The sequence below is a fragment of the Anabrus simplex genome, chromosome 2, assembly GCF_040414725.1.
Source record: "Anabrus simplex isolate iqAnaSimp1 chromosome 2, ASM4041472v1, whole genome shotgun sequence".
Classification (NCBI taxonomy): Eukaryota; Metazoa; Arthropoda; class Insecta; order Orthoptera; family Tettigoniidae; genus Anabrus; species Anabrus simplex.
In genome coordinates this window covers 633122301-633144883 of record NC_090266.1, presented here as the reverse complement: position 1 = coordinate 633144883, position 22583 = coordinate 633122301, and the positions used below count along the sequence as shown (strand labels likewise).

Here is a 22583-nt window from a genome sequence, read left to right as displayed (position 1 = left end):
TTAGCCTTATGTAACATGCCTCTCAGTAGAACATCGATGTCAGGATCAATATCTACTCCTCCTTTAGCAAATTGGACAATGTTTGCTTTTTGGCACCCGAATCTGAAAACTGTCAGTTGTTCTATTTAAAGTTAAGTGCAATCACTTTACCCTTAAACTCCGTTGTTGTTATCTGAATCAAAACCAATTGTATTATCTTTCCACCATAGCTCAATTGGTAGAGCAACTAACGCAAAAACAAATGGTATAGGCTACAAAAGGATTTGTTAAGTATATGATTGGTGTGTATAAATAAGTGAAAAGGTCCAAGAGATATTTGGCAGTTTGAGAAAAACTGCAGAGGAAGAGGACAATAAGGTCCTCGAAACATATACAGTATATTTAGTGAAAATAAATAATTAGTTAAATAACTCTAAGTATTGACAAGGCTGATTTTAAATATCAAATCGCCGGGCTGAGTGGCTCAGACGGTTAAGGCGCTGGCCTTCTAACCCCAACTTGGCAGGTTCGATCCTGGCTCAGTCCGGTGGTATTTGAAGGTGCTCAAATACGACAGCCCCGTGTCGGTAGATTTACTGGCACGTAAAAGAACTCCTGCGGGACTAAATTCCCGCACCTCGGCGTCTCCGAAGACCTTAAAAAGTAGTTAGTGGGACGTAAAGCAAATAACATTCTTAAATATCAAATCTACATTGGAGTCATTGAGTTATTATCCTAACATCTTCTGCCCATCAGGATTGTCTGCCCTATTGTACTCTTAGCACATGTAGTGTACGGTACAGTCGGAGGTATCAAACCGATTTTTGCTTTAACTTTTGACTACCGCGATTGGTGTGCGATGTCTGTACTGTAGGCTTCAGTCTGTGTTTACGGGTTGAAATGGTATGTTGATCAGCCCTATCCAAATGGAGTTGTACCCGGTGATTGTATTAGAACCATGAGAATACTTGTGATTAGTACCACCACGCGGGGAACAACATGGGTCGCTTTTACTTGCACGTACTACCACTATGTTAGGTACCAAATAGGTTTGTGATTAGTAGCAATAGAATGCGTTGCCGGCTTCTACAGTACCTGTGATTAGTACCATTTTAGGAGCCACACAATGGGTGAGCGACACCATGGTTCTGGCTCGCCTATGATTCGTACCCACTACCGGTATATGAGGAACACCAGGGGATAGTGTGGACCCCTCTGGTTAGTACACCTATGTGATTGCCTGTAAATGGCACCGCAATGTGTGAAACCCCATAGGTCTGTATTCCATGTTCGAATTTCATTACCTGTGAGTAGTACCATACTGTGTGGAATGCCGAGAGTCTAAGCTACTTTTGTTTAGTACCGCAACATGGCAAATACCATGGTTCTGTATTCCTAGTGATAAGTACCATTATGAGGGGTCGATGACTTGGATTTTGGACCCCTTTAGACTAAAAGCATCATTGATTCAGTATTATGCTCTAGACGCAGGCCCTTGGTCAGTAATACTATTGTTTCACGGCAGTTTCTGTGAATGCGAGACATTGCGGGTTGGATCCACTGCTTGTTTTAAATTCATATCCATCCATTCATTCTTTGTCCTTACATTTTGAATTCTGGTCAGTGGAGGATTTTGGACTTTCAATTTATCATTCCATTTTGTCTCATCTCGTATCATTAGGGGCCGATGACCTAGATGTTAGGCCCCTTTAAACAACAAGCATTATCATCATCGTCGAAATGATTTGCATACGTGAAAATCACAATGCACCATGAACCTCTTTTTGTGGAAGCACAGGGTTTTGTGCTGTTTTAAATTATCACAATTTTGGGTCATCAATTGCAACATACAGCCGCTCGCAAAATTATTCGTCCGGACTCGTCATGTGAGGACAATAGACAGTAGCACCAATATAATAAAGAATTAATTGCAAACAAGTAATAGTATGATTTATTTGCCATCTGAACAGCTGAGGACATACTTTATAGCACCCTATGCACTGGCATTTGGAACAAATAAAAACAATCACACTGCAATCACACTGCTTGCAGAAAAGTCACGTTACAAAATTATTTGTCCACAATAAGAAGCCAGGAAAAGTTCAGTCGTTTCCTAAGTATCAGTAGCGTGTCAAATGTCCTTTGAAATCAATCACGGTTTGAAACGTTTCGGCATGGATGTCACCAGTTTTTCTGTCACTTCCTGGCCTATTTCGTGCCATTCTTCTATGAAGTATTGTACCGGTAACAGAGCCCGACTCTCAGATTAAATGTTAAAGTGGCATGACTATAGTTCTCAGGGCGAAAAACTGGATTGATTGTAGCTAGGGCTCGGTACAGGAGGTAGGTCCTATCTACAGAAAAACTTTGACTCTGATTGCACAAGAGTTTATTCAAATAAGTCATGAATTGGCACATCACCTCTAAGTAGAAATGGATTGTCTTCCTCGTATTCCAATAGTATGGCTCGGGTTCTCCAGCTCACCAAGCCAAGCTGGTTGAAGCACGTTCCAGAAGACTCCAGGGATTCCAGAGACTCCAGATACTCCAGACAGAGGCAGCTGGACTGTCTGGATTGACGGCAAGTAGAGATGTCTCGAACCCTGAGGCCCGGGTCGAACCCCGGTGATCCAGGCGATGAGGCAATGAGACTGAGAGGATTGATGTTCCCAAGGTCACTAGTAGCACTGAGTCCATGAAAACCTTGGATGAATAACTTATAAGCAGAGTTCTTGATAATTGTATATCAAGACTTCCAACACTCCTAAACCGATATGAGTGGTATTAATAATTTTAGAGTTCATCACTAGGAAAATCCCCTTCCCTGTATAACTTTTGGCAACGAAAAATACAAGTCCCTTCTTGTGAAATTATAGTTAAACTCAAAGTTCATTACTGGCGAAGGTGCAAGTCTTTGCCTAAACTCGAATGAAAACACAAGTCCATTCACTTGGAAGTTTGAATATATTTAAAGTTAATCACTGGTGAAATTCATAAAGTCTTTGAGTGACCACTGACGGAAACACAAGTCCTTCCACATAAATAAATTCACTGACGAAATTTATAAGTCTTTTAAACCAACACTGGCAAATGTACAAGTCTTTGAGTAATGTTGTTGTTTGAGTCATCAGTCCATAGACTGGTTTGATGCAGCCCTCCATGCCACCCTATCCTGTGCTAACCTTTTCATTTCTACGTAACTATTGCATCCTACATCTGCTCTAATCTGCTTGTCATATTCATATCTTGGTCTACCCCTACCGTTCTTACCCCCTACACTTCCTTCAAAAACCGACTGAACAAGTCCTGGGTGTCTTAAGATGTGTCCTATCATTCTATCTCTTCTTCTCGTCAAATTTAGCCAAATCGATCTCCTCTCACCAATTCGATTCAGTATCTCTTCATTCGTGATTCGATCTATCCATCTCACCTTCAGCATTCTTCTGTAACACCACATTTCAAAAGCTTCTATTCTCTTTCTTTCTCAGCCAGTTATCGTCCATGTTTCTGAACACTTAGAAAAATTCCAGCTTCGAAGACACGTAAATAATACAAGTCCATTCAATGAACACTTAGAAGAATTCTGGTCTCGAACCCATGTAAATAATACAAGTCCATTTCACGAACACTTAGAAAAATTCCAGCTTTGGAGACACGTAAATAATACAAGTCCAAACACTTAGAAAAGTTTCAGTCTCGAAGGCACGTAAATAATACAAGTCCATTTAATTAACACTTGTAAATATTCTAAGTTCATTTACGAAGACTTAGAAAATTTTCTACAACACTCTAAGTCTTATGAGTCCACTTATAGTACTTGGAAGAATCGTCTTCCCACACTTGTATAATGACAGAGTTCCACGATGATAGTAGCAGCAAGAGTGTCCCCGCTGACTACTCAGCTGAGACTTTGTGAATAGGCTACAGTAGGTCCTCCTTTTATTCAATCCGGGATGTCTACGTCATAATACGGTTTGATTGAATATCTCCCGAATCCCTCGATGGATATGCTTGAAACTCGAGCATTGGGACGTTTAGGTGATCCCAAACAAGATGATATATCGCTCGATTCGCTAGCATCATTATTATAGAAATTTCAAAATTTTCTCCATCGAACTCTCTAGAACAAGTGACGTGGAATCCAGAAAATACCAGTCAAGGCTGGTAACACGTGTTGAGACGAGCGGGCGGTCTAGCTAGCCCCTGTGGCTACGTCAAAGCTCACAGTCATCATACACTCGCTAGCTGGTCCTCGCTGCTGGTAAACAAACCAGTCGCGCTCGGAACATTACGCGTGGTAAATAAACGTAACTTATGCTCAAAGAATACTTATGTACAGGTCGTAACCGGTACAGTATTGCTTCAGAGCTTCTTTCTTTGGAATATACTGCTTGCTCAGTTTACATTTTAATTCTGCCCATAAATGATGTATGGGTTTAAGTCTGGGGAGTGGGATGGTGTCTGCAGCACATGAGGTGTATTGTAGAGTAGCCATTCCCTAACAACATGAGCAGTGTGCTTAGGGTCATTATCTTGCTGGAAGAAGTACACACAACTAAGACCTAATTTTGCCGCGCTGAGTGTTAAGTGTTGCTCTAATATATTCAAATATACCATCTTATCCATCCGTTCAGGTATTGTATGGCAGTTGGCTACCCCAGCCGCCGACGTACGCCCGCGTACCATTATGGAACCTCTTCTATATTTTGCGGTTGGTTGCAGATTTTGACTTTGGAGCTCGGCGTTCTTCTTTCTCCATACATGTCGCTTTCCAGAGCAATTGGATAAACGGAATTAGCTCTCGTCCGTCGACAACACGCATTTCCATAATGCTGGTGGCTTCATAACGTACTGTTTGGCGAATGCCAGCCTCTTCTTACGGTTCACCTAACTTATCCAGGGCTTCTTCCGGCTTGTACGCCCCTGCAAACCAGCTCTGTGTAACATATGTCATACGGTGTCGGTGCTGATGTTCTTCCCAGTGGAGGTTTGTACTCCTGTTCGAAGCACTGGTAAAGACACATGGGGGTTTTTCTGGACGGTGCGTATTATGCTTCGCTCTTCGCAATTTGTCAGCTTCCTTGGCCACCCAGTTCTTGTTCTGTTGAGTACGTTGCACTGGTCTTGTATCCTTGAATGATACTTGCGACTGTAGTTTGCGGTATTTCTGTTTTTTTCAGCAATTACTCTTTGCGAATTAGCAAGTGGGTGGAGTTGGATAATTCGTTGGCGTTCAACAACAGTTCATTTCCTTATCTTGCCCATTGTACTCGGGGCATGCACTAGATGTTGTCTCACCGACACTGTCCGTATCACTGATGGACTACACTTGGTGACGTGTTGCACTTCCTTAGTGCTGTGTACATTACACAAGGTAGTGCACAAGGTGGACGAATACTTTTGCGTTGCCATTTCCCAGCCCAACCGCACTCATTATTTATTATTAAAGAGTACTGACGTGCACAAGGTATATTCTACCGGTATTATTGTACATATATATTGCATATTCACTGCGTATTTGTTTCTGAACATACTCGAAGTGTTGCAATGCAGTTTTGGTGTTCAATATATGAACAGGACACATGGACGAATACTCATGCGAGCGACTGTATATGGAATATCTCTTATATTTCTTTACCTTCAGAGTAACATATATTGGATGTTATTTACTTTACATTTATATTACAATTAACAAGTTTGTTTGCAAAAAGAAATTAAATAGAACAAATCTTAGTTCAAGAGCTCTTCAAAAACAAACTAATAATGTTTTCAATTAAATAAAAATTATGTTCTTATTCCTTTACATTATATTTGCTCTTGTTTTATTAGTATTAAAACTTTGTGCTCAACTGTAAAATGACAACTACTTTTTGATGTGCAAGGAGTGAAGAACAGAGAAACTTAGTTTAAGCTATAAACTCAACTCTCTTCAAATGGCAAATCATGCCTGATGTACACTGACTGACAGAGCAAATGCAACACCAAGAAGGAGTGGTTCGAAAGGGATGAAAGTTGGGAAAAAAACAGAGACGGCACGGACGAATAATTGATGTTTATTTCAAACCGATATGCAGGTTACACAATGCGCACGGCATCGACTCAGTAGGATGTAGGACCACCGCGAGCGGCGATGCACGCAGAAACACGTCGAGGTACAGAGTCAATAAGAGTCCGGATGGTGTCCTGAGGGATGGTTCTCCATTCTCTGTCAACCATTTGCCACAGTTGGTCGTCCGTACGAGGCTGGGGCAGAGTTTGCAAACGGCGTCCAATGAGATCCCACACGTGTTCGATTGGTGAGAGATCCGGAGAGTACGCTGGCCACGGAAGCATCTGTACACCTCGTAGAGCCTGTTGGGAGATGCGAGCAGTGTGTGGGCGGGCATTATCCTGCTGAAACAGAGCATTGGGCAGCCCCTGAAGGTACGGGAGTGCCACCGGCCGCAGCACATGCTGCACGTAGCGGTGGGCATTTAACGTGCCTTGAATACGCACTAGAGGTGACGTGGAATCATACGCAATTGCGCCCCAAACCATGATGCCACGTTGTCTAGCGGTAGGGCGCTCCACAGTTACTGCCGGATTTGACCTTTCTCCACGCCGACGCCACACTCGTCTGCGGTGACTATCACTGACAGAACAGAAGCGTGACTCATCGGAGAACACGACGTTCCGCCATTCCCTCATCCAAGTCGCTCTAGCCCGGCACCATGCCAGGCGTGCACGTCTATGCTGTGGAGTCAATGGTAGTCTTCTGAGCGGACGCCGGGAGTGCAGGCCTCCTTCAACCAATCGACGGGAAATTGTTCTGGTCGATATTGGAACAGCCAGGGTGTCTTGCACATGCTGAAGAATGGCGGTTGACGTGGCGTGCGGGGCTGCCACCGCTTGGCGGCGGATGCGCCGATCCTCGCGTGCTGACGTCACTCGGGCTGCGCCTGGACCCCTCGCACGTGCCACATGTCCCTGCGCCAACCATCTTCGCCACAGGCGCTGCACCGTGGACACATCCCTATGGGTATCGGCTGCGATTTGACGAAGCGACCAACCTGCCCTTCGCAGCCCGATCACCATACCCCTCGTAAAGTCGTCTGTCTGCTGGAAATGCCTCCGTTGATGGCGGCCTGGCATTCTTAGCTATACACGTGTCCTGTGGCACACGACAACACGTTCTAGAATGACTGTCGGCTGAGAAATCACGGTACGAAGTGGGCCATTCGCCAACGCCGTGTCCCATTTATCGTTCGCTACGTGTGCAGCACAGCGGCGGATTTCACATCATGAGCATACCTCAGTGACGTCAGTCTACCCTGCAATTGGCATAAAGTTCTGACCACTCCTTCTTGGTGTTGCATTTGCTCTGTCAGTCAGTGTATTTTGCTTTCAAAACTGACATGCTGGGAACAAACTAATTTGCTTTGTGTCGCACTACACAAATTAACGGTCTTATAGCGATGGTGGGATAGAAAAATTCTATGAGTAGCTAAGAAGTGGCCTTAATTAACTTAGAGCTCCAGCATTTGCTTGGTATGAAAATGGGAAACCATGGAAAACCATCATCAGGGCTGCCGACAGTGGGGTTCGAACCCACGATCTCCCGGATGCAAGCTCACAGCTGAACGCACCTAACCATATGGCCAAATTCACCCAGTGCATTAAGAATGCAAATAGGGCATTTTTCTCTATGAGCCCTATATTAGGCTCCAAGATTTTAACGAGGAATGCAAAAATGATTATCTACAATAAAATCATTCGACCAGTACTTCGGTATCGTTCTGAGACATGGAGTACAACCAAGAAAGAGCAGTTGCAGTTGCAAGTCTTTGAGAATAAAGTTTACAGAAAAATACTTGGCCCATGGTTTGATCCCAATTCTCAAAGCTGGCAGAAAATATCTAATTAGGAGATGTATACCCACTCGCAACAACACACTATAATGGGTATGATAGAATCCAACAGACTGCGCTGGGCTGGACATGTACTGAAGATGCAGTATAACAGAGCACCAGTAGATCTATACAAAGGATCTCTTAATGGGAAAAGACCTTCAGGAAAACCCCGAAGCACCTGGAAGAAGGAGATCAAATTGATAACTGGGAAGAGCAGTCTCAAAATAAAAAAGGATGGAAGAGGGTTGTGAGATCAGCATGAGAACTTCATGTCCCTCAGAAGCCTGTGGAGTGAGTGAGTGAATGGTGAGCCTTATGCCTAGAATTTCATGTTTTTCATCTTTAACTTTTTTGTAGCTTACAAATTTTTCTTTCACCAGAACAAATACTCCCCATCCTACTATTCCTATCTCTACAATATACACTCCAGTTCTGTGAGAAAATTTCTGCATCCATTAGCCATGACTCAAATCCTATTAAAATATCTGGTAAGTATGTATCTATTAAATTACTTAGTTCTATTCCTTTCTTTACAATACTTCTACAGTTCAACACTAACATTTTTATGTCATCCTTACTTGACTTCCAGTTCCCTGTACCCTTATCACTGCTCCCTAGACCAACCAGTTTCCCTGAATGTACCTCCCTATACAATGTACCGCATTTCCCCATCATTAAATGTACAGTACATTGCTCACAATTAGCAGATGCTGACCTGGATTAAACAAGTACGAAAGAAATTCTTGAGAACAGCAGTCTAAATTTTGAGAATTTTGTAACCCTTCTCTAGTCAAAGTAAATATTGTTGCACTCTCTGCGTGCGTGTGCAAATTAAAACATATTGTAAACATTTCTCCCTCGAAGTGTTGGACTCGAGCAGTTAATCTGCACAATTGCACATACATCTGTGCTATTCATTGTGAATGGATGACCAAAATGATTTCTGAGTAGTCTGGTTGACCAAGATGTTGCAGCATATTTTCACTCTCTGTACCACATGACATAAGAAATGTGTAGCCTTCTCGAGGGGCCTGCAAGACATCATGAAGTTATTCACGTGCGGTCTCATATGTTATCCCTACTGACAAGTATGCAGCACTATCTCATAACAGAAATATCACATAAGGGGTGTGACTGTACAATCAACTAGCATCCAACATTACGATCCAAGAGCTCCGGTTCACTTCCTAGCAACTTCATCTGGTGAACCCTTCAATAGGAACAAGATGTGGCAACTAGGACATTTGCAAAGTAACCCTGCACCTCAGTGAAGTAGCTTCATACAATTCACTTACTTCAAGAAACAAAATGTGTAGGGAAAAGATAAATACAGCTTTTTCAGTATACTTTATTATAAGTGATTGTAATACATACAGCATGACGGAATGATTACCATGTAATTGTATAAAAGAAGGACAGTGTACAAGGTACTTCATTTCTTCCTTATATTGCGTAAAATGCAGTATAATGAAAAAATGGACGATGGTTGAACAGGTCAAGACTCGCCGAGTGAACCTATCGTTCAGAAACTTCACCTGTTCTGGCTTCTCTTGGTCGAACTGAAACAAGTCATGATAAAATGAGTTCTGATGGTACACAAGCTTCTTACTAAACAATATGACATATGTGACCAGTTGTGCAGAAAGGGACCTAAAGTGGGATTTTCAGTTTTGGTTTTCTTGTGGTTTTAAAATTGGCATAACATATTGAGCATTTAAAAAAACACTTAATGGTTCTAGGGGCAATACTTCAGAAGATATTAATTACTGACTCTTGACATTAATTGTATTCTTCACAAATTACAGTTTTTTAATAGTTTTCATTTACTTTCTTATGAATTGTACAAAATCTTCACGACTCTGGTGATGAAGAACTGAACTGGTTAGCAATTTAATTTGTTAAGTAAACCCATATGTAGCATAAGAAGTCAAATCTGTGAAATGCAATTTTTACATCCCAGACACTTTGTTCATCTCTGCTGTAAAATTTCCATTGCTGATTCCGGGTCCCTTTTTGTGCATCTGGTCATATACATACAATCATTAAATCATAAATACTCAGTAAATACTTTTTTAAAAATCTTGCACACTAACGAGTCACTTTTGCCATGTCAACCTGCACTTCAACAATTGTGAGAGTCTCGCAGGGTGTATTTCTGTTGCTGTTGTTGGTGAGCACGTGCCTACAATTTGTTGATGTGAAAGTAGAACCAAAACTCTCTTTGTAACACGAGATATTTACCTTTACCTCTCCGAGGAAAACAAGTGTTTTAAAATGGTCCACACATGTGTGTAATGTTGAGAAATGACCTGTTAGAAACAGATTGAATAGAACATCTGACTGAATCTTTTCATAGAAATTGATAAAATTATGTTAGAAATTGTCAGCAGTGTAATTTGCTGCCATTATTTTGTATTCCTTCCCCTAAAATTTAGTTCCAAGCCATTTAAAATATCATACTCTTACCACTGTTTTATGCCATCTAATTGGAAAACTTACTCACATAACACCTATGGTACCTTTCTGGAACATGTGAAGCAGAAATATATATTTCTTTGATTTTCTCTTTTCTAGACCTTGTATCCATCTAAAAAATACTACCCTAATTTCAACCAAGAATTTTCATGTGGGAAAGGGTTAAAAAGACTATGAAATACATTATCAGGAGTTTACAACATGTACTGGTACAACAAATGTTGGGCTGACCTATACGGGGTGTTTCAAAAACACACGGCATAATTTCAGGGTTGGATTTCTCAAATATAGAGAAGGAAAGAAGTCCATATAAACATGGGTCTGAAAACTTGCACTTTTCAAGATATCAGACTCTGTTGTGGACTACAATCTTAAGTGTTATGGGCTATCTTGCATGTACTGATGTACTCCGGTCATTATCATACAAGGTGTTCAACATACCCACCTCCTGCCATACTACAGGCTAATGTTCAATGTCGTATGGAGTTACAGATACACTCCAATAAGTCCGGTGTTGTACATACTGTTTGAAAAGACCATACAATTCTGCTGTGAAGTGTTGCTTCATCCTCCTCAACAGTCGTGTACACTTTGCTTAAACCCACATAAAGAAGACCAACGGGTTTAGATCAGGTGATCATGGAGGCCAAGAAAGTATGCATTTCTGGGCCATGTTCATATATACTTTTTTCCTTCCCTGTATGTGATGGGATCCAATCATAAAATTATACCTTGAATTATTGAAACATTCTGTATAGTGTGACTTACAGTATGAGTCACATAAGGAAGAACAAACAACTAATTTGACCACATCTATAGCCATTCATTCTAAGACCACACTCAGTACTAATAATAATGTTGTTTATGTTTACATCCCACTTGCTACTTTTACAGTTTTCAGAGATGCTGAAGTGCCAGAATTTTGTCCCGCAGGAGTTCTTTTATCTGCCATTAAATCTACTGACATGAAGCTACTACTACTACTACTACTACTACTACTACTACTACTTCCAAAAAGATGACGCTTGCTTGTTGTTTTAAGGGGCCTAACATCGAAGGTCATCGGCCCACTTCCAAAAAGAGAAAAAGAAGGTTAAATTCCCAGCTATCTGTAACTGTGAAGAAGGAGTTGAAAGCTGAGGATATATGCCTTGGAATGACAAGAAGTTATGGATTGTAGCATCATCATCATCCCCAACTAGATTATTATTATTTTACAAGTTGCTTTACGTCGCACTGACACAGATAGGTCTTAGCGATGACAGGATAGGAAAGGGCTAGGAGTGGGAAGGAAGCAGCCGTGGCCTTAACTAAGGTACAGCCCCAGCATTTGCTTGGTGTGAACATGGGAAAGTATGGAAAACCATCTTCAAGGCTGCTGACAGTGGGGTTCAAACCTACTATCTCCCAAATGCAAGCCCACAGCTACGCACTCCTAACCGCATGTCCAACTCACCCGGTATTATTATTATTATTATTATTATTATTATTATTATTATTATTATTATTATTATTATTATTATTATTCATAATACTATTATCAAGATTATCACCCTCTAGCTTAATATCAGTGATAGTTGACTTCATATTAATATATTTCTACTGTGTATATTACTCTAAATTACTAAATATGTGTTAACAGTGGTGAAGTGTAAGACAGGGACTAATGTCCTTAACTTCACCAGATTTTGACCCTAACTTGGCAGATTCGATTCTGGTTCAGTCCAGTGGTATTTGAAGATGCTCAAATACGTCAGCCTTATGTTGGAGATTTATTGGCACATAAAAGAACTCCTGCGGGTCTAAATTCCGGCACCTCGGAGTCTCCAAAAACAGTAAAAAAGTAGTTAGTGGGGCGTAAAAGCCACTTATATTATTAACCCATCTCACCCACAAAAAAAACTCCACAAACTTCTCTTCCTCTTCATTCCTATTTCCATTTCCAAAAGGTCTAATTACTCATTATTCATTACTCATGTCTGCCATGACAGTGACTTCTATATTCTTTATTTCTCTCTCAAGTGTCTCCAGGAATTTGTCCATATCTTCTTCTATTCATCCAGTCTGAGGTACATACACTTGGATGAAATCCTTAGTCCATTTTCTGTCCTTACCTGCATCTGGATTATTCTATCACTTAAGTAGCCCACTTTGTCTACATACTCATCTAAGATCTTGTTGGTCACTATCCCCAGTCCATTGTTTGCCTTATGTCCTCCACTCCAGTAGAGAGTGTATCCCTTCCCAAACTTCTTCTTTCATTTTCCTCTCTACTTAACCTCACTCAATCCTATTATTCTCCTTCTCCAGAAAATCTGTCACCTCTTTTGACTTTCCAGTTAGTGACATGAGGTTGATTATTGCCATCTTCATAACGTTCTCTACTGGTCACCCAATTCTCATTGTTCCCCCAGCATTAAAACTGCATGTTGCTTCCAGGGAACACCCTAGCCTTTTCCGAAGCTGATTTAAAAGGGCCATTTTCATATTAGGCTAGTATTATGATGTTGTCACCACTTCTAAAGGCATTTTAGAGCTACTGTTGGCAAGTGATCAAGCTGCTTGTAACATGGAGTACAGATACATTTTGCAGCTTCTCCTAACCTGGATTCAGACACTACCTGATGTGTTCCAGTGACGTTTCCTACACTAATGGGATGATTACCACACCCAAGGAAATTCATCTGCCCTGATGCTCTGTGATGAGATGTTGGCTGTATAGTCTACTTATTACCATAGCGGGGTAACCGTCAACTAAACGTTAAACTACAGTAGTATCATTAGTAAACAAACAAGCAAGAAAAGAGGTTCTCAAACTGTTTGTTCACAAGTGATTTTTAAGATTACTGTTGCTATGAACACACTGAATATACAGTTCTTATTTCTACAACCCACAAACCTACTACACTGGCATAGCAGGGGGGAGAGGTGATACTCCCACGTGGCGCGTCCCAGGTGTCAGATAGGGGGGTCCTAACCGGCTTGCCAGCGGATTTGTGGGAAATAAAATACCTCTCGCGGACCAAACACACAACCCCTGTGAGTGGAGGATGCAGACAAAGAATACAACCACGGTATCCCCTGACTGTCGTATGAGGCGATTAAAAGGGGCGACCAAGGGATGATCAAATTAGAACCATGATACTACTTGTAATTAGTACTATCACGCAGGGAACAACATGGGTCACTTTTACTTTCTCGTAGTACCACTATGTTGGGTACACAATAGGTTCATGATTAGTAGCGACAGTGTGTGCTCAAGATGCATTTTACAATACCTGTGATTCGTACCACTATATGAGCGACACCATGGTTCTACCATGCCTATGATTAGTACCCACTATGTGAGGAACACCACGGGATAATGCGAGTCCCTGTGGTTAGTCCAGTTATGTGAAGAACACCATAGGTTTACGTTGCCTGTAAATAACAACACAAGGTCTGTGTTACATGTGCGCATTACATTACCTGTGAGTAGTACCATACTGTGTGGAATATCACGAGTCTACGCTACTTTTGATTAGTACCGCAACATAACAAATACCATGGTTCTACTTTCCTAGCGATAAGTACCATTATGAGGGGCCGATGACCTGGATTTATGGATCCGCTTAGAGTACAAACATCATTGATTCAGTATTGTGTTTTAGAAGCAGTCCCTTGATCAGTAATACTATTGTTTAACGCTAGTTTCTGCGAATGTGGAGTATTGCGGGTCAGATCCACTGATTGTTTTAACTTCATATCCATCCATTCATTCTTTGTCCTCACATTTTGAATTCTGGTCAGTGGAGGATTATGGATTTTTAATTGTACTTACATTTGGTCTCATTTTGTGCCATTAGGTGCTGATGACCTAGTTGTTAGGCCCCTTTTAAAAACAACCATCATCATCATGTTTCTATGACCTCTTCTTCTTATTATTATTATAATCATCATTATTATTATCATTATCATTATTATTATTGAGTATGACTTACTTTCACAGGCACCAGGTAATAATCTTATGTCATCAACTGCAAATCCCCCATTACTGGCTGAACCCTCCAGAAGGAGACGAAGAGGCTTACGGTTGTCTAATGTCACTTGGGCTGGGCTCCACTTTGGGTAGGCTGTATCCATTCCCTGGGCTGCCAACTTCCACAGCTAGAATTGAAAGATCAAAATCAAGTTTCATCAGTCATCTGTGTTTCTTTGATAAAATCCCTAAATAACAGAGAAATTAAAAGAAAATTTTATTCCATATCTCATGTGTTCAAATAATGAGAAGATTCCACTCTGGAAGATATTAACAATGTTAGGCTTAATGCAATAGCTGGAGCTGATATCTCATTGATTCACCCCTTTAAACAATAGTTAATAATAATGCTTCCTTAATAGTAAACCATTTTCTAGTTTACAAAAATAAGGTAAAAATTTGGGAAGGAACAAAACAAACCTAAAAATTCTAGCAAAGATAATATTATTATGCAGAGAAAATAAGAAATCAGTTATGGAAACTGCACAAGTGAATCTCAACTTAGAAAATGATCAATTAACTACACTTCCAGAAAAAAAAGACATGCAACATCCTCAAGGACTATGTTCAGTGGCACCAGGGTAAATATGTGCATACTGAGGGGTTGTTGTGTTAATGATTCATTGTCACAGACATCGACTATCAGATGGCACTCAGGAGGCCTGTCTATTCGCACTCTGTTTTGACTCTGCAGGTAGTAACTGTGCTGAGGTTAGAGGTGAACAGTGTTTGCAACATTCATTCTAAGGTAAAACCATGCCTCACCAATGAGTACTCGCTCCTTTTGAACAAATGCAGCCATTTGAACGGGGTCGGATTCTGGGCATGCGGGAAGCTTGATGGACGTATCAACAAATTGCTGAACATGTTGGGTGCAATGTATCGGTGGTGTATTGCTGCTTTCTACAGTGAACTGTGGAAAATTTCCACACCCGTAGACCAGGCTACGGACGTCTGCATGGTACAGACACACGTCAAGATCGACGCATTTTACGAGCAGCAGTGGCCAACCAAACATCTTCCAGGAACGAAATCCAGTTACATGTTGCATCTGCTGTGTCATCAAGGATCATTAGGGACCTTCTCTTGCAGAAGGATTATGATCACGTGTGCCACTGGCCAGGCTACCACTGACACCACGACACCGCCAAGCGTGGTTACTCTGGTGTCGTGAAAGAGTCGACTGGAGAGGGGAATGATGCTCTGTTGTCTTTACTGACGAGAGTATGTTCTGTATGTATGCAAGTGATGGACGTACATGTGTACGGCGTAGACGTAGTGAGTGGTCTATTCCAGAGTGCATTCGCCCACGACACCCAAGTCCCAACTCACGGTCACTGTTGGTGTTTCTGCAAGGTAACATAACCAATGCCTGCTACATTGCACAGATTGTTGTCCCCGTGCTACTGACATTTCTTTGACAGGAAGGTGATGTGCTTTTTCAGCAGGACAGTGAATGTCCACATACAGCTGCTGTGATGTAACGTGCTCTACGTGGTGTAGAACAACTGCCCTGGCCAACAAGGTCACCTGATCTCTCACCAACTGAACACATATGGGACATGATGAAGCAGGAACTTATGCGTTCTCCAGAGCTGTGAAAACTATTGCCAAATTGCATCAAAAGGTGAAAGATGCTTAGGACAATCTTTCGCAGGATGCCACTTGGCACCTTCAAGATTGTTTGTAAGCATGAATACATGCTTGTACTGCTGCCTGAGTGGGGTACACTGTGTGTTGATGCAACTATTTGGGCACCCTTTACTGTGACGCGTTTCATTTGGTCTGCATTTGTAATCCTATACTCCTGCAATGATGAACTGCCTGTTACATCACTTGTGAATAATATGACCTTGTCCTTGGGATGTTACATGTTCTTTTCTGGCAGTGTACATGAATATGCGCTTTGCTAATAAATTTTTCCATTCTTTCATTTGGACCATGAAATGCACATCTTAGTTTTACACCAGTAAGTGGACAAGATACAATTATATCTCTTGTGATTGTCTGGAATATGGATTCTCTTGAGTTACGAGCAATTAACTAAGGAGTGGATCATTTAAAAAATGAAAGTGTATCAAAAATTTCACAGTGTGGTAAAAAAATGGAAATGGCGTATGGCTTTAAGTGCCGGAAGTGACCGAGGACAAGTTCGGCTTGCCAGATGCAGGTCTTTTGATTCGACGCCCGTAGGCGACCTGTACGTCATGATGTGAATGAAATGATGATGAAGAAAATGGCACATACACCCAGCCCCTGTGCCAGTGAAATTAACCAATTATGGTTAAAATTCCCGACCCTGCCAGGAATCCAACCCGGGATCCCTGTGATCAAAGGCCAGCATGCTAACCATTTAGCCATGGAGCCACAGCGTGGTGATAAGGCTATGTAGATTCAATTGTTATTCTCAGGATACATAGTCAATATTATTGTTGAGGAGAACTGTTTAAAAAAAATACAAACAAAGATGTTTATGTTGTATTGAATCTAAACAGTGGGTCATAGCCTGATAACAAGAGTTCTTGACAAACACATTCTAGTATAGGATGTACAGCAAATGATTAGTAGTTAAGTTGGAAAATTCTCTGGAATATCCAATAATACAATTATTTCTTGCAAATATGTGCAAAATGTTTATTAAATGATAAATTATAACTGAATTAACCACTTAAGTTAACAAGTTGTGGAATTTGAGATAGAATATTGTTGTTTTAAATCTATATTGAAATGAAAAATATTATTTCACCATTATTATGATGAAGGTTCAACCCATATTGTGAACGATACATTTTCAGAAAATTATGTAACTCACCTTTTAGTTTTTAACAGTGAAGTTGGCAATTAGCTTTTATAAAAGAATTTGCATCATTACCAAGCAGAGTAGCCAACAGCAGCTAGTTTTACTAGTGTTGAAGCTCTGCATTTGGGAGGAAGAAGGGCTGATCCCCACCGTTCTCTGTTCTGGCTTTCCATTCACCTGGACTAAGGCAAATGCCGGGGCAGATCATTTTATAGGCCATAGCTGCCACCCTCTCACCTTCTCTGTACCACAAATCTCCCTGGCCTGAGAGAGGGCAAAACCCTCTGGGAGGTCTACCAGACCCCTTCAGGATATGGAATGAAAACATTTTTAATAGCAGCAGCAGTAGTAGTAGTATTTGCATCATTAAGCATCTTAAATCCAGATCCTGTTGTTCAATTAATTTAATCTAACTGGGCTATTGTTGCCCTATCCAACGGCTCCACTATAAATTAGCCAACCTGCCCTGTAAATTCTCTAAAATGAAAATAAATTCCACTTATGAATACTTGCCCGTGCATTCAAAACCCTCCATTTATATATATATATATATATATCTTTTTTTTCCAAGTAGCTGACTGCCTATTAAAACTAATCAAACCCCTTATATGCCACTTACAATAAAAATGCTCTATGTGAACAGTTTAATATTATTTTCTTTATTTGGTAAATTATTTGATCACCTTTCACGGTTGAAAGGGTAAACAAACTGTGTCACAGTGTAAGTCCTTTGTATTTTTTACTACAAGATTCCAAGAGATCTGATAAAGTGAGTCTAATAATAAACTAAACAACTGGAACATTATCCATCAGTGGTTCACAAACTTTCCAGTTCACAGATACCTTGAAAAAAAAAAAAAAAAAAAACCCTAACGTTTCACAGACATCATGTAAGTTTTGAAATTAAACAAACTGCAAATGTGTTAAAAATGCTCATATTTTAATTCACACATATTAAATTCAACAGTCAAAATTAGAGGATAATATCAGTGACATCAGAAGTAGTTCACTTATGTGCCAGGCCATGGTCACAGATATACTTGCCACAGCAAGAGGCCTATTGCAACGTGCATGGCAAATTACCCTGCTATACATTTGTTTAATGTAATGGTACTCCTTTTACTTATACTTGAAGAAAAGAAACATTACAAAACAATGGAACATAAATATATACAGTACTTGTACTTGTTACTTATCAAAACAGCAAGCATTTCCTAAAAGAACCTACATTTTAACAATAGCAAGAAAAGGAATAAAATTACGCATGAAAAGTGACATTACAAAAATACTCAGGAACACAAAGTATGCAATTCATATGAGTTGCTCCCATGAGCCGGTCAAACTAGTTACAAACTGTCAAGGTGTGGGAGCACTTGCTTGAAAACTATTCAAAATCAGTGAGATGTTGCAACTTACCCTTGTTACAATACGCTACTTCCTCCTCTACTAGTTTCATGCTACGTTTTATACATGTATGAAAAAGTTGCATGTACTGTATTTCTGCAATAAGAGGTCCTGTTACCTCATTTGTAGAACTGTAGTTTTTAAGAATAATTTTTTATAATGAAATGGTTCATAGTGTGGGTTACTCTAGTCACGTCCTAGTTGTCAACCATGGGCAATGGCTGAGTGGCCTAGTAAGTGATCCTGAGATTTGGGATACCAATTGCTATGGAATGGACTGGGCATCTCGGACATACTCTGAGTCATGGCCCTCCTTGTGCTCAGGCGGCTAGGATTATACAACCCACTGCTGGTCCCTAACTGGTTAGTGGAGAGATCCTCACTTGGACAACTTTTTTTTTTGCTATTGGCTTTACGTCGCATCGACACAGTACATCTTATGGTGACGATGGGACAGGAAAGGGCTAGGAGTGGGAAGGAAGCAACCGTGGCCTTAATTAAGGTACAGCCCCAGCATTTGCCATGTTGTTTTCCAAGGAGTCCCACACCTGGCCACACTTAAAGGCTTGCTTAAAATGTTCTGATCTCGGTAAATTCATGAAGCATGATGCTACCCTACTTACACATAGTCCAGGTACCGAGCTTGATAGCTGCAGTCGCTTAAGTGCGACTAGTATCCAGTATTCGGGAGATAGTGGGTTCGAACCCCACTGTCGGCAGCCCTGAAGATGGTTTTCTGTGGTTTCCCATTTTCACACCAGGCAAATGACTGCTTGTCATCTCGTAGGATGAGGGAAATGGCACTAGGGAGTTTTAGACTATGGCGCAGATCAGCCAGGTCCACACACTCCGTAAGGATGTGTACTATGGTTAAATAACACCACAAATACACACCGGGGGGGGGGGGGCATTCACCCTTCAGTAGGAGTCTGTTATGAAGGGTAAGAGATGTAGGGAGAGACCAAGACGACGATGGTTAGACTCAGTTTCTAACGTTTTAAAGATAAGAGGTATAGAACTAAATGAGGTGACAGTAATAGTTGCAAATAGAGGATTGTGGCGATGTTTAGTAAATTCACAGAGGCTTGCAGACTGAACACTCAAAGGCAAAATGGTCTATAATGATGATGTATGTTTGTATGAAATTTTCTATCTTGTAATTCTCTTAATGTTTATGGTGGGTTCAACAATTCAGTAATATGTTATTCAGAAAGGTTGTATCACATTAAATGAAAAATAACTGTGTAATATATACCATCAGTTTTTTAATTCAAGTGGTGGTGGTGGTGGTGGTGGTGGTGGTTATTGTCTTCAGAGATAGTACAACTGGACAAACATCCTATTTAATTCAAGTGCTAAAATATAATTCTAAAATTCAATAAAATATGCAGTACAATAGTAAGAACTAAGATGCTCTGCTCTAAAGGAAGACATTACTCTATTGTTCCATACACGGTATTTATATGGAATGTTACCGTTTCTCCAGTCAGGTCATCCAAGTCACCATGTGGAGGGTAGCTGACAATACGTAGGTGAGTAGTATCCCCAGCACCAAAGGCAGCAAACCAAAATGAAAAGCACAAGATGTCTTTATCCTTGACTGGATTCATAACTGGTGACACAAGCCTCACTTGTCTTTGCACTTGGTTGGTGGTGAAGATATCAAAGAATATATAACCATCTGTGGACAGGAAAAGAATAACTGTTTGAATATCCCAATGTATATTATCAGGTGAATATAGATATAAGATAGATTTTAGGATGATAATATATCCTGGTTTTAATTATTGTAACTTTTAGTAGCTAGTCTGAGTATTTCTCTTAAAAATAAGAAATAAGAAATAAGTGATAAAGTATTACAGAGCTTAAACTAGACTAAGCCTGTCAAGACATTGGCCACTACAAGATAGTCACAGCAAGTGTGGCATTCATGACAAATGTATCTTTACCCCAGGTCACAGTTTTTTAATAGATTCATGTTAAAATCAGCTCTTTGGGGATGAAATGGCCCAACATTTTATGATAATAGGAAACATAGGTAAGTATTGTAAATTAAATCAATTTAAAAAAAGTGAATTAACTTTTCCTTTACATGTATTGTGATTCTACTCATTTTGTTTTGATTATTTTGACTCCACAATTCTTAGAATATTAGGTTCAATATTAATTTAAACTAAGCTTTCACAACATGCAACCTTCTTCTCCCATCCTTTGCGGTATTGTGTGTCTTAAAGGAGTCTATCAAATCGGCTACAGTAAACAGTCTGGTCATGTGATCAGCCTCAGTTTGCCATGCCTGGACTTAACAGATGCTATAGATGACTAAGTAGAATTTTAGCAGTCTAGATTTCATAATAATAATGAAAAATGAAATGGCATACGGCTTTTAGTGCTGGGATGTGTTCAAGGACTTCGGCTCACCATGTGCAGGTCTTTTGATTTGACGCCCACAGGTGACCTGCACATCATGATGAGAATGAAATGATGATGAAGACGACACATACACCCAGTCCCTGTGCCAGGGGAATCAACCTATTATGGTTAAAGTTCCCAACCCTGCCGGGAATCAAACCCAGGGCCCCTGTGACCAAAGGCCAGCATGCTATAATAATATTAGTATTTCATCCCACTCAGTTGCGTAGCCAGGATCGGACGATGGAGGGGGTGTATTTGTGTGTGTGCGCGCGCGCGCGCGCGCGCGTGTGTGTGTAGTTACAAAATGATGGTAGAACATAATGAAGGTTCAGGAATGACTTGTCATTATAATGACACTGATATAAGTGAATTGCAGATCTGTTGGTTCTACAATTATGCCTCTGAATGTTTATTTAGTTTATTATCAGTTTTTGTATATTTTCTTTTTATAAAAATTCCATGGGTTTGGGGTGGTTTCTGACCCCCAGTAAGCCCCTGCCACCTATATGGTTTTCGGAAAGACAGAGGTTGCAGAGGTTGTTCAGCTTGAGTTATTTTATCTGCCAGTAAATCTACCAACACAAGGCTGGTGTATGAAGCAACTTCAAAACCATGGGACTGAGCCAGAATCGAACCTACCAACTTGACTTCAGAAGGCCAGCGCTCTACCATCTGAGTTACTCAGGCCAGCAGTCTGGCATACAATTGTACCTGTAAAGATTCAGATGCATTTCCCATTTTCTTCCATTTTCCTTGCAATGTAGTAGGAAAACTCTACTGTTTTCAATCTTACAATTATCTATAACCACTTTAGAAACTAAATGCATTTTGCTCAATCAGTAGAATATACTTGAATAGAATTTAGTGTTGAAATTTAGCCTATATATGATGTGCTCAAAGTACAAGTGAAGGAAGTCTAAAAATTAAAATTATTATGGTAGGAGGTTTAAGATATTCACCAGTATGAAGTCTGTCAGAGGAGTAATGAATGAAGTCCATAGTTGAAACTCCTTCTTCAAGCATCTCCCGACTGTGACAAATGCTCTTCAGCCAAAACTAGCTCAACATGGGAAGACTACGATGAAATGCTTCATGATTGAGTTTTTTTTTTTTTTTGAAAATGTGATAGTAGATACTTCAGTAATCATAATTACCATCATCATTTTCCTTGTCCACCTCCTGCCAATTGGGATGTTTACGGCACTTTTCCATCTTTGTCTATCCAAACAAAACTCTTCCTCCCTATGTTCCAAACCAGGTTTCTTCTGCTATTCTCGATCATTTGCAACCACCTTAGTCTGGGTCTCCATCATCCACTTTTGCATCCTTCCCTCTTCCATCCTCTTAACATGTCAAACCATCTAAGTTTATCCATCTCCATACTGTCAAAATGTTTTTCCACTCTGATTTCTTTCCTGATGTCCTTATTTCTTGCTCTGTCCTTTTTTGTCTTTCCTATCATGCTTCTTAAATACTTAATTTCAATTGGCTTGACTACGGAATAAATTAGTCAACTAGGGAAAGGGCATAACCAGTAAAATCAGATCTATATGACTGATAGTATAAAATGAACGTAGGATCATAATGCTCATAATACTCATCA

The 22583-nt window shown here is 40.4% G+C and overlaps 1 protein-coding gene across 1 annotated transcript in view; it reads right to left on the bottom strand.

Annotated features, from left to right (window-relative positions):
- Positions 1-9259: 9259 nt before the first annotated feature.
- LOC136862974 (MAM and LDL-receptor class A domain-containing protein 2) overlaps positions 9260-22583 on the bottom strand; it is a 348511-nt gene continuing 335187 nt past the window's right edge. Inside the window, exons 16-18 of the mRNA XM_067139270.2 lie at positions 20041-20246; positions 14324-14489; positions 9260-9427 (exon numbers count right to left, since the gene is read on the bottom strand). Of these exons, the coding sequence (XP_066995371.2) occupies positions 9384-9427; positions 14324-14489; positions 20041-20246 (416 nt within the window). The 3' untranslated portion in view covers positions 9260-9383. The remainder of the gene's footprint in view (positions 9428-14323; positions 14490-20040; positions 20247-22583) is intronic.